A 12,272-nucleotide genomic window follows, 5' to 3' on the forward strand; every position below is an offset into this window, starting at 1 on the left:
ACCTTGATTTTGACCTAGTGACCTACTTTCACATTTCTGTAGCTACAGCCTTCAAATTTGGACCACATGTATATTTTTGAGTGGCAAGATGAACCTTGACATGAGTTGACCTTGATTTTGACCTAGTGACCTACTTTCACATTTCTGTAGCTACAGCCTTCAAATTTGGACCACACGCATAGTTTTGTGCACTGGAAAAAACTTTGACCTTGATTTTGACCTAGTGACCTACTTTCACATTTTTGAAGGTACAGGCGTCAAATTTGGACCATATGCATAGTTCCGTGTTTCAAAATGAAATTTGACATTGATTTTGACCTAGTGACCTACTTTCACATTTCTCAAGCTACAGCCTTCAAATTTGGACCACATGCATAGGTTTGTGTACCGAAAAAAACTTTGACCTTCACGTTGACCTAGTGACCTACTTTCACATTTTTGAAGGTACAGGCTTCAAATTTGGACCATGTGCATAGTTTTGTATTCCGAAATAAAATTTGATCTTGATTTTGACCTAGTTACTTACTTTTACATTTCTGAAGCTACAGCCTTCAAATTTGGACCACTTGCATAGTTTTGTGTACCGAAATGAACTTTGACCTTTACATTGACCTAGTGACCTACTTTCACAATTTTAAGGTACAGGCTTCAGATTTGGACCAAATGCATAGTTTTGTATTTCAAAATAAAATTTGACCTTGATTTTGACCTAGTGACCTACTTTTACATTTCTCAAGCTATACCCTTCAAATTTGGACCACATGCATAATTTTGTGTACCGAAATGAACTTTGACCTTTACATTGACCTAGTGACCTACTTTCACATTTTTGAAGGTACAGGCTTCAAATTTGGACCACATGCATAGTTTTGTATTCCGAAAGAGAATTTAACCTTGATTTTGACCTAGTGATCTACTTTTACATTTCTCAAGCTACAGCCTTCAAATTTGGACCACTTGCATAGTTTTGTGTACCGAAATGAACTTTGACCTTAAGATTGACCTAGTGACCTACTTTCACATTTCTGTAGCTACAGGCTTCAAATTTAGACCACATGCCTAGGATTGTGTACCGAAACAAACTTTGACCTTGACATTGACCTAGTGACCTACTTTCACATTTCTCAAGCTACAGCTTTCGAATTTGGACCATATGCACAGTGTTGTGTACGGAAATGAAATTTGACCTTGAGCTAGTCAATAAGTCTTGAAATTTGGAACACTCAAAAATGGCACATTGGTTGGCGCCAAGATCACTCTGTGATCTCTTGTTTAATTACATCCTATATTGAAGACCCCTGTTTTGTGAGAAATTGTTTCATTAAGCACATGTGATTGTGGTGTTGTCAGTGTAAAAGGAATGAATATATTATTCTGTATTTCTGGTAAGTTAGCAAACTATTTCTGTACCATACTATATAAACTTCTTCATTTAATGATTTATAAAACAATAAGTTATTTAGAAAAGTATTTTTCTATAAAATCAGTCAGAGCATTAAAAAGTGAAATGTGTTAGTACAGTTTAGGTTATCTGTACATGTCTGATCAAAGACAGTTTCACTCTAGTGAACAGATCATAGAATGATAAAAGCTTTTTGCTCAGTATGAAGCTCATAATTTTATGACTCTATATACTGAATAGTTTTTTCACCTAGATGTTTTGCCAAGAGTGCACATTAAGAGTCTAGTGTAAATCTGAGCTGATTTATGATGTACCAAGAAAATATTTCTGCTATGACAGGTTGTATTGTTTCAGTGTACATGATATATACTTTTTAACTACAAAATATCTTTTAATACATTTATTGGAAATGATAATCCTTATATTCTTTCTGTATAAACCATTGAAATTTAACATTCAATTTGTTAACTGTATTTCCCACCAAACAGAATTTCAAATCATGTTTACAAGGTATTCAATTACATGTCCTGGGGTTTCCTGAAGACAGGACAAGTGTCCTGAGATTTCTTGACATCAGGAATTCCTGGGATTTCCTGAAGACAGGACAGTTCTCCTTAAATTTCCTGACATCAGGAATTCCTGGGATTTCCTGACATCAGGACAATTGTCCTGGGATATCCTGACTTAAAGAATTCTCAAGACATTCCTGGGGTTTCCTGAGAACAGGACAATATATGCTTTTATTTTCTGACATCAGGAATTCCCAGGACATGCATTCCTGGGATTTTCAGGATAGCAGGATAGCATAGCTTTTCTTTGAATTCTGGTGTCCTGTATTTTCCTGTTCATAGGAAAATCCTGGGATTGTCCCATTCTCATTTACCGGCGTGAAAAGTCCCAGGACTATCCCAGGAATTCCTGAGGTATTTTCAGGACATTATCCCAGGATAGTCCTGGGACTTCCTGGGATAATCCCAGGATTTCCTGTTCTATTTTCGCACGGGTAGTTCTGTTATAAATAACGATTTATGAAATTCTGACATGTTCATAGTTCAATAAGTCTGAGGCTTTGGTACCATAATAAATTTGTATTTTAATCCACAAAGATAAGCTTTCATATGGCATGCACACTAGTAGTGGTAGAATTATGCTTAATCCAAATAATAGGTGATAACCTTTTTGCTGGTCACTGTCCTTAGCTGGCCCAGTAAGCCAAATGAATGAGGCTACATTACATTGTGAAAGTTTAGTTATACATAACAGGTTAAGTTGTTTGATTAGGAAACTCACTTGCAGTGTGCACTGAATCTGAGCTATTCAAAGAATAAGGAATGTGCAGGCTGATCTGTTTGCTATTCAGTCAGGAAATTTTCAGTGAGCGCCCCTTCAAATAATAAATAGTACTGTCCAAATTGACTGATAAACAAGTCCATTTTAGAAATTAAGCAGGGTAAATTACTAAAAGTTAATATATTGTTGCAGGTTGAAGAGAGATGGCTGAAAAGGATGATATTGCAAACAATCCATTTGCAGCTTTATTCCCCAGTCTTGACCAAGCTCGGCTTTTTGTTGCAAATAAACAACTTGCTCAAAAAGAAAATGGTACGTCACTTGTAATAAAAAATATAATAGAGTTGTAATAAAAGTAAATTTATCTGAGATGGTGTATTTTACATGAGTCAGTTTTTTGCCAGACCTGGATCACCAGAGACACGTGAGATCCAAGTGTGATCTATCCTGGGGAGTGTTAAAATTCTATGAGAGCTGAATGTAGCATCCTAGATCAAGCTACTGTTGTATTTTATTGTCTTTTATGTACTAAAAGTAATTTACAAAAAAAAACCCAACACGAATAGCTTTACAGAATGCTGATATTTTCAATTGGAATATGCCTCTGAAGCGTCATGACATCATTCTTATTTATGCATGTTGGATACCTGCACTTGGTTTACATAATTATGCAACTTTTTGCTCAAATAAGCGAAATAAAATGTTAAAAAATGAATACAAAAGGCATGATATGGGAGTGGAATCCAACATAGTACAATGCGGACTTTGTGTTTTGCCAGTTATATATAATATGAACTTGTATTTTTCTTTACGGAATTTATATACATTTTGTAGGTATATCTATATGATAAAAAAGTACCTTTACTTGTGAAAACAGTTACTTACTGGTCATGTGATGCTTTTAGAATAAGCAATAAGCAATTGAAAAGTAAAACAGCTTGTTGGTTAATTAGTTGAATTACCTTCTGTGATTCAACAGTTCTTTAATTCCTCAAGCAAGTCCAATAACATATTTTTAATATTAATTCTATATATTGCAAGGAAGCCATCAAACTAGGATGTGAAAAAAGAAGACTTCTTCACTGAAATAATGACTTATCCTTGACTTAATTCAAAGTTTATCTTTTGTCTGTTTTAGCTGCAATATCTACCAAGCCTACAGGGAGTATTGAGGATCATTGTACTGACATAAAGGAACTCTCCCAACTGAAGATACAAATCAGTGATCTACTTGAACAACCTACAGGGAGTATTGAGGATCATAGTACTGACATAAAGGAACTCTCCCAACTGAAGATACAAATCAGTGATCTACTGGAACAACCTACAGGGAGTATTGAGGATCATAGTACTGACATAAAGGAACTCTCCCAACTGAAGAACCAAATCAGTGATCTCCTGGAACAAGTCTTCCTTATCACCCTTTACAATGGTAGGTCATAGAAGTATTTAAAAAAATACCATATTTAAACCTGGTTATAATTGCATTGGGAAATAATTTCTCGAGATGGTAGCCTGAGTAAATATGTTAAATCAGGGTTCAGTTATATATTATTTTGAGTGTACTCTGTTTTTATGAAGAGAAGTGGATGAAAAGCACTATATATTTGCAATGTATGGCACTAAAGAATAGGTTGACATGAGGGGATTGCATGTTGCCGATTAATTTAGGAGTCTAGTGATTAATTTTGTGTGTCTAATTATCAGTTTAAGAGTGTATGAATTAAGTATAACGCCTTTCTGTTATATCATTTCAATTCAGAAAATTAGTAAAATAGTTAATCAGATGTGGTATCATTCTTCTTTGGTGCCTGTATGGCGCCAAATAATATATATTGCTGTGTTTTAATGAAAATAATCCATACAGTACCAGAAATATTTGGTAAAATGCAGATCTTTTGCAGGTGTTCAATAAACTTAAATTCATAACAGATATTCAGCCTATTACATCATCTAAGTCTTCAGTGTGAATTGAAATTCAGTGTTCAATATTTGCATTTGGGCAACAGTAAAAATGTTTACATATTGCACAATGTCATTATATATTGAATACATGCAGCTTCCTGTATATAAAATCTCTTTGTGTTTAACCCTTACCCTGCTGAATGTCTATAATGAACTTGTCCATCTTACAATTTGGACCGTACCATTAACTGTTAAATGGGGTGCTTACCATAAAGATACTGGTTGAACAGCGAACAGTGTAGATCAGACTGCATGGATGTGCAGGCTGATCATGATCTAGTAGTCACTGGTCGCAAAGGCAGAATCAATCGTGTCCAGTATGATAAGGGTTAAGACTTTATTGCTTGAAAGTTCATAAACATACAGTCATAGATAAATGACACAGTTTACATTTGTAATTCATCAAACCTTGTAATATTCTAGAGCGACACAACAATTTCAGGTTTGTATTTAAGATTGTCATATATTGACCCAGCATGTGTAACAAAATATTTTTCTGTCAACCTGCTTTGTAGCTGCCTTTTCCTGATAACCTTAGAATTTCCTTTATCCACGCAGTACAAAATGTACCCATTCTGTAGCATAACCATGCATAAATTCCCTAAAGAACCCCCGCTGTGCGGATATACACATGCATTCTGTGTCCGTCACACCTTTTTGTACCAACAATGATTTCAAAACCAATGAAAGGAATGTTATGAAACTTGACACAGTTACAGATGGGACAGAATTATTGTACCCCCACAAAACGAAGTTTGGGAGGTAAGGTGTGTGTGGTGGGGGGTATATAGGCGTGAGCTTGGCGGTTGGTCGGTCGGTCCGTTGGTTTTTGTGGTTTCCGGATGATAACTCATGAAAGGCTTGACCGATTTGAATAATATTTGGTGCACAAGTGTAACATCAGAAAATACAGGTCAAGTTCGAATTTGGGGTCAATAGTCAAGGTCACAGTGACCCTGAACAGTTAAACAGTTTCCGGATGATAACTTGAGAACGCTTGGGCCTATGATCATATATTTTGGTACACGGGTGTAACATCATGAAATACAGGTCAAGTTCGACTTTGGGGTCTTTAGGTCAAAGGTCAAGGTCACAGTGACTCGGAACAGTTAAATGGTTTCCGGATGATAACTTGAGAACACTTGGGCCTAGGATCATAATTTTTGATACACAGATGTAACATCATGAAATACAGGTCAAGGTAGACTTTGAGGTCTGTAGGTCAAAGGTCAAGGTCACAGTGACTCGGAACAGTTAAACGGTTTGCTTTGGTCTAGGATCTTAAATTTTTGTACACTGGTGTAACATGATTAAATACAGTCATGTTCGACTTTGAGATTAGTAGGTCAAAGGTCAAGGTCACAATAACACGAAACAGTTAAATGGTTTCCGGATGATAACTTGAGAACATTTGGGCCAAGGATCATGAAAATTGATAGCGAGGTTGGTTATGACCAGCAGATGATCCCTAATGATTCAGCAGGTCACAGGTCAAGGTCACAGTGACCCGGAACACTTAAACGGTTTTCGGACAATAACTTCACGACGCTTGGGACTAGGATCATAAAATTTGATAGGGAGGTTGGTCATGACCAGCAGATGACCTGTAATTATTTTGGGTTCTAAAGGTCAAAGGTCATTTAAACCTTTTCCGGACAATAACTTGAGAACGCTTGGGCCAAGAATCATGAAACTTCATAGGGAGGTTGATCATGACCAGCAGATGACTTCTATTGATTTTGAGGTCAAAGGTCAAGCAAGTTCAGCTTTGACATAGGCTTACTTCTGTGACAAGGCCATATTGTAGGGGTATAATTCGTCACTCCTGTAACAACTCATGTTAACCATTTCTTGAATTTTCTTTTTAGCTCACCAGTCACGAAGTGACAAGGTAAGCTATTGTGACCGCTTGATGTCCATTGTGCGTCGTGCGTAGTGCGTCGTCAGTCGTGCGTCGTCCGTCAACAATTTCTAAAAAAATCTTCTTGAAAACCACTGGGCAGAATTACACCAAACTTCACAGGAATGATCCTTGGGTGGCCCCCTTTTAAAAGTCTTCAAAGAATTGAATTCCATGCAGAACTGTGGTTGCCATGGCAACCGAAAGGAAAAACTTTACAAATCTTCTTCTCAAAAACCAGAAGCCCTAGAGCTTAGATATTTGGTGTGAAGCATTGCCTAGTGGACCTCTACCAAATTTGTTCAAATCATGACCCCCGGGGTCAAAATTGACCCCGCCCCAGGGGTCACTTGATTTTACATAGGAAAATCTTAAAGAACCTTCTTCTCAAAAACCAGAAGCCCTAGAACTTAGATATTTGACATGTAGCATTGCCTAGTGAACCTCTACAAAATTGTTCAAATCATGACCCCCGGGGTCAAAACTGACCCCGCCCCAGGGGTCACTTGATTTTCACTTGATTTTACATAGGTAAATCTTCAAAAAGTTTCTAAAAATAAACCAGAAAGCCTAGAGCTTAGATATTTGACATGTAGCATTGCCTAGTGGACCTCTACAAAATTTGTTCAAATCATGACCCTCGGGGTCAAATTTGACCCTGCCGCAGGGGTCACTTGATTTTACATAGGAAAATCTTCAAAACATTTTTAAAATAAAACCAGAAGGCCTAGATCTTAGATATTTTACATGAAGCATTGCCTAGTAGACTTCTACAAAATTTGTTCAAATCATGACCCCCAGGGTCAAATTGACCCCATCCTATGGGGTTACTTGATTGTATATAGAAAAATCTTCAAAATTTTCTTAAAATAAACCAGAAGGCCTAGAGCTTAGATGTTTGACATGTAGCATTGCCTAGTGGATCTCTACAAAATTTGTTCAAATCTTGACCCCCCCCCCCCCCCCCAGGGTCAAATTGACCCAGCCCCAGGGGTTACTTGATTGTACATAGGGAAATCTTCATAAATTTGCTAAAAATAACCCAGAAGGCCTAGATCTTAGATATTTGATATGTATCATTGCCTAGTAGACTTCTACAAACTTTGTTCAAATCATGACCTCCGGGGTAAAATTGGCCCCGCCCCAGGGGTTACTTGATTGTACATTGGAAAATCTTCCAAAAAATTTCTAAAAATCATCAGTTTGACATTTCAAACATGTAGCTCATATTACTCAGGTGAGCGATCCAGGGTCATCATGACCCTCTTGTGTAGTTTAGCAAAACATTACTATTTTAAATTAGGTTGACACCATCTCAGACAACCAATAAGACAGCCACTTTTCACAATGGCCGTCAAGAAGTCAGTATGTTCAGTTTTTCTAATATACTGGAGAATGTACAAAAGGTTTTATGTAAGGTTTTGCAGTGTTTTGACGGTTAATTAAACAATATATTATTTAAAACATACATTGGGTTTACAGACAGGATAGCTTAAATTGGTATCAATAGTATATACTTGGTATAACGACTGGCCATTAAATTTATCTAGCGGTATAGAAAGGCAAATATGTATATCTTTGGCATACTGGCGGGCAAACTTGGCTTTTCATACATGCCACTATGGATGTTCTTAGGATACAGACAGGCAAAGTGTGTATAAGTGATATATAGTCAGGCCATTTTTGGTATCGTTTGTTTACAGACAGTCTCCATCCCATCCGAGCCTAATATTGATGCCACTATTGGTATCGAGGGTATACAGACATGCCATTCTGGGTATCCTGTGTATACAGACTGGCCCTACTTGCTTAACATACAGACATCTAGGGAAAACCTGGCTATACATATAGACAACATTAGCAGTGTGGGGAAACACGTGACTTTAAAAGGCAGCTTACACGGAAAAATGGCCGATCATTTCTCCGATTCGCATGGAAAATCAAGGTATTTCTACTGGTAAACCTTTGTTTTAGGTGTTCTAATATATCCTATCATATGCCCCTTACCTTCCGATTTCCTCCGGTACCCATACTTTGTTCCTTTCACCTTTATTTTCCGAGAACACTTGGGAAGTTTGAATACATTCGCAGTTTTTGGGATGACGGTATCCACGGACCGACACAATTTTGTCCAGAAAATACAAATTACTGAACTAAATGACAGTACAATTACATGAAAAGTTAACCAAGTACCCTGTTCAACATAAACATGTAACGAACTGGCAAAAAGCAAAGCTGCCAAAAAGAGAATGTCGAAATCTACGAAATGGCGCTGAACACGTACACAGTTTTCAAAGGTGCTGTGCACGTACAGGATCAACTATTCTATTTTATATTATGTATAGAAATACTTAAGTTGCCGCGAGTTTTTTGTATTTACACACACTATATGATTGTTTTTCGTTATTTATAATATTGTGACGTCTCAGCTTTAACTTAGTACGTCACCATTGTTTTACGTACCGATGCCAGATAATTCTTTTTTTGGAAATCACAAAGATTTAGGCTAAGTCTGTGGGTAGATTATAGCACAAAATATAATTGTTTTGTTTAAACACAACAGAGAATATTGGCAGAAAACTCTGATTTACTCACTCGGCCATAGCTGTGTAAAAGAATGTACTGGAAATCATTTGAATACACAGCACTATTTATCATATAAAGTGAATTTACTATGCCTTCTAGTTGTGAATAAGGAAACCGCTTTGGTAGATTTATTTTCTTTTGCATAGACGCTCCTTGCCCGAATCAGATGTGTTTTAATTGGCACATTAATTATCTAGGAGTTCGGTGGCATGCTCCGCCGGAAAATTGTTTGGTAAACATACGCCCTGTACTACATTCTGGGCACATCTGAGCACCTCGCCAGCAACACATTATTGTCAATGTATTTTTATACATTTATTTTGACTTTTTTCCAGCATTTGAAATTGTGATCAGATGCCGATACTGACCTATTTCACTCACAGTTTCCCGTAGAACGACTTCTAAAGAGACACTAAGAAATAACAATGCAAAATAGGAAGAACTGATTTTTATTTGTCCTGGCCATTTCCACAACTCTGTTATATTTGAAAATACATCCTGAACTACACTTTTGAGAAACAATTTTTTTTACGTTTGATTTCTCACACTTAAAAATACTACACCATGCACAAAATAGTTCCAATAATTGTCTTGACTTTTAGCTATTCAAAGTTTGCCATGGGGTTCAGTTTGAGTAGTTATACCTATTAATTAACATTCCTAATAACCGCTACATATGTTATTCGCATTTAACAATTTTTGGTAACTGTGTCTGATAGAGAGAGAAAAGGTGTATTCCGTTTCTGTTACATTTATAAATTTATAAATATAAAGAGCAGGCTTTTGGTCAGAAAAGGTCCATATTCTGCATTTCTGTGAAGCGAGTGCATTGATCACGTGGTCTACATCAATGCAGACATCCTTGTGAATGTGTATCAGAGCTAGTAAAGCATTTTATCACTCGTCATTGTTGAACGAAGGTAGTTTTTGAATGCGTTTCATTGCACTGAATGAGCGTTCGCAAAATGCAGATGTTGGAGGCATGGTCAGAAACACAAACAGAATAGTGTTTACACACGGATACAAGACCTTGCTGGGAGGTAGAAGAGTGGTCTGAAGTCTGTGGTTTTAGACTGACAATATTCCAGTTTACTTTCTACTTTGTTATCGCCGGAAAGTCAAAAGTGCCGGTGCCGGTGCCTATTTACACCGCATATGCACCAGATCTTCACGGCAAATGTCAGATACATGTATTTAAAAATGAGATAACAAAGTAGAAAGTAAACTGGAATATTGTCAATCTAAAACCACAGACTTCAGCCCACTCTTCTACCTCCCAGCAAGGTCTTGTATTTTGTAGAATGTGAGTTATCTATCACAAAAGCAATCTTTAAGTGCAGTGTGGCGGCTGTAAAAAGTCTCCCAATACTTGGATTCAGTGTTGTTATATTTTCTGGTCCTTTGGGATCATGGAGTACATTCAGCATAATATTATGTGTAATAGAGTTCCGCTAAAGCCGGTGCTAGGGAGGCACATTTCATTACCTCTCATGAACAGACTCACTAAAACCGTGTCTGCTATTATTCTTCTTGGTTGCATTCTTTGCTTCCAAAGGATCTTTTTACAGATTCTATTGCCATTTCTAGACAAAATGGCCGATAAATACATTGTATACCGTAAACTGCCAATAATCCAAATACAAATTCTGCATCATGGTTGTCTCTATGCATTTGATTTCCAACACACCTTGGTTTAGATGTTTTAGTGCCAAAGTCTTTGATCATACGCATTGCCTTTTCGTATCGGGCAAGCCACACTGCCCAGTCATTCCGCTAATTCGAGGAAACATGTATCTTTGTCTCTGTAACGGCATTTAGTAAGTCCATATCTTCCTTCTGCAAAAGGCTCGTCAGCGCTACGATGATACTTAACAAATTTTCAGATACAAGAGAAATGATAAAGTCAAATCTAAAAACTGCAGCAAAATACTGGCCTGCCTTCTCATCTCCATCTTCACGCAGTGTTTCCAGAGCATGGATTACCACTGGAAAGGTGCTCTTGAACGTGCAGAGGGCATCAGTTCGTCTTGACCACCGAGTCTCAGAAGGGTTCACATTTTAGTACGTTGCTCCATCTCGTCCATTGAAACTGCATCCATTCCCAGTTCCTCGGTAACGCTACCGATCGTTTGCTGAGTAATCGAACAGAAAGCTTATCTTGCACATTTGGCATCATGGTTCGGACACATGGGATTTTAAAGCTGTGTACTAAGGCTAAATTCAAACAACGAGCCTTGCAATGTATATCATTTGCATGTGGAGATCGTTCTTTTATAAGCGTTTGCACACTACGGTATTTTTATGTATTAATGCCCCATCATAGCACTGTGCTGTTAACTTTAAAATACCTAGATCAGCTTCTTGCAAGAAATCCAAGATATTTCGATTAACTTTAACACATCTGATCGATTTGCACACAATAAATTCTATAGGAACTCTTTACAGAGGCACATGCATCATCAGTAGGCCTAATCCTAACGCATAGCGAGAGTTGTTTCTTGGTTGATTTGTCAGTTACTTCGTCAACAATGGTGGCAAAGAAAGAAGCATTTATACAGTCCGCTTACACTTTTTCTCTTATTTGTTTAGAGCAAATTCCTATTATTTCATTTTTTTTAATGTCAGGAGTTTGAATTAGATCTCTATATGTGCATTGTCAGGAGATGTGTTGTTTTTTTAATTTATACTGTGCATGGCCCAAGTGCTCGCTTAAAATATCACCATCCTGTGCAAATGTGTGAACATTGTCATGAAATTATTAACCTCTTCCGTATGGTCGTGCATTGCTATATTCTGTTCCGTACAAACAGCAGTGACCTTTATTATTTCCCCAAGTATGTATCTATTTCTTTGTACTACATTCTTTGTTGATTCAGATATTTTCTTGTTGATCGAATCATTTTTTCCTGTCTTGATAGTCACATAATTTCCCCCTAGGACCGACGCATTGCGGTGACAGGATTTTTATAACGTCTTTAGAGCCAGATGGAAAAATTCTTCGAATCTGTCACTGGTAGTTCTAATATGAAGGTTTTCTCCCTACCGCCAATGCGCCAAAACAATACGTAGTTAGCACAATGTACTTCGTCTTTTGCGATAGATCTATAAACAAAACCACTTGTACCCGGA

General features: G+C 37.2%; 1 protein-coding gene across 5 annotated transcripts in view; it reads left to right on the forward strand.

Annotated features, from left to right (window-relative positions):
* Positions 1 to 12,272, forward strand: part of LOC123564123 (ubiquitin conjugation factor E4 A-like) — a 121,214-nt gene that overhangs the window by 43,431 nt on the left and 65,511 nt on the right. For all 5 annotated transcript variants that reach the window (XM_053536730.1, XM_053536728.1, XM_053536731.1 and 2 more), the window contains exons 2-3: positions 2,885 to 3,004; positions 3,831 to 4,124. In XM_053536730.1, the coding sequence (XP_053392705.1) occupies positions 2,896 to 3,004; positions 3,831 to 4,124 (403 nt within the window). In that variant the 5' untranslated portion in view covers positions 2,885 to 2,895. The remainder of the gene's footprint in view (positions 1 to 2,884; positions 3,005 to 3,830; positions 4,125 to 12,272) is intronic.

This window comes from Mercenaria mercenaria, chromosome 2 (assembly GCF_021730395.1).
Source record: "Mercenaria mercenaria strain notata chromosome 2, MADL_Memer_1, whole genome shotgun sequence".
NCBI classification, from domain to species: Eukaryota; Metazoa; Mollusca; class Bivalvia; order Venerida; family Veneridae; genus Mercenaria; species Mercenaria mercenaria.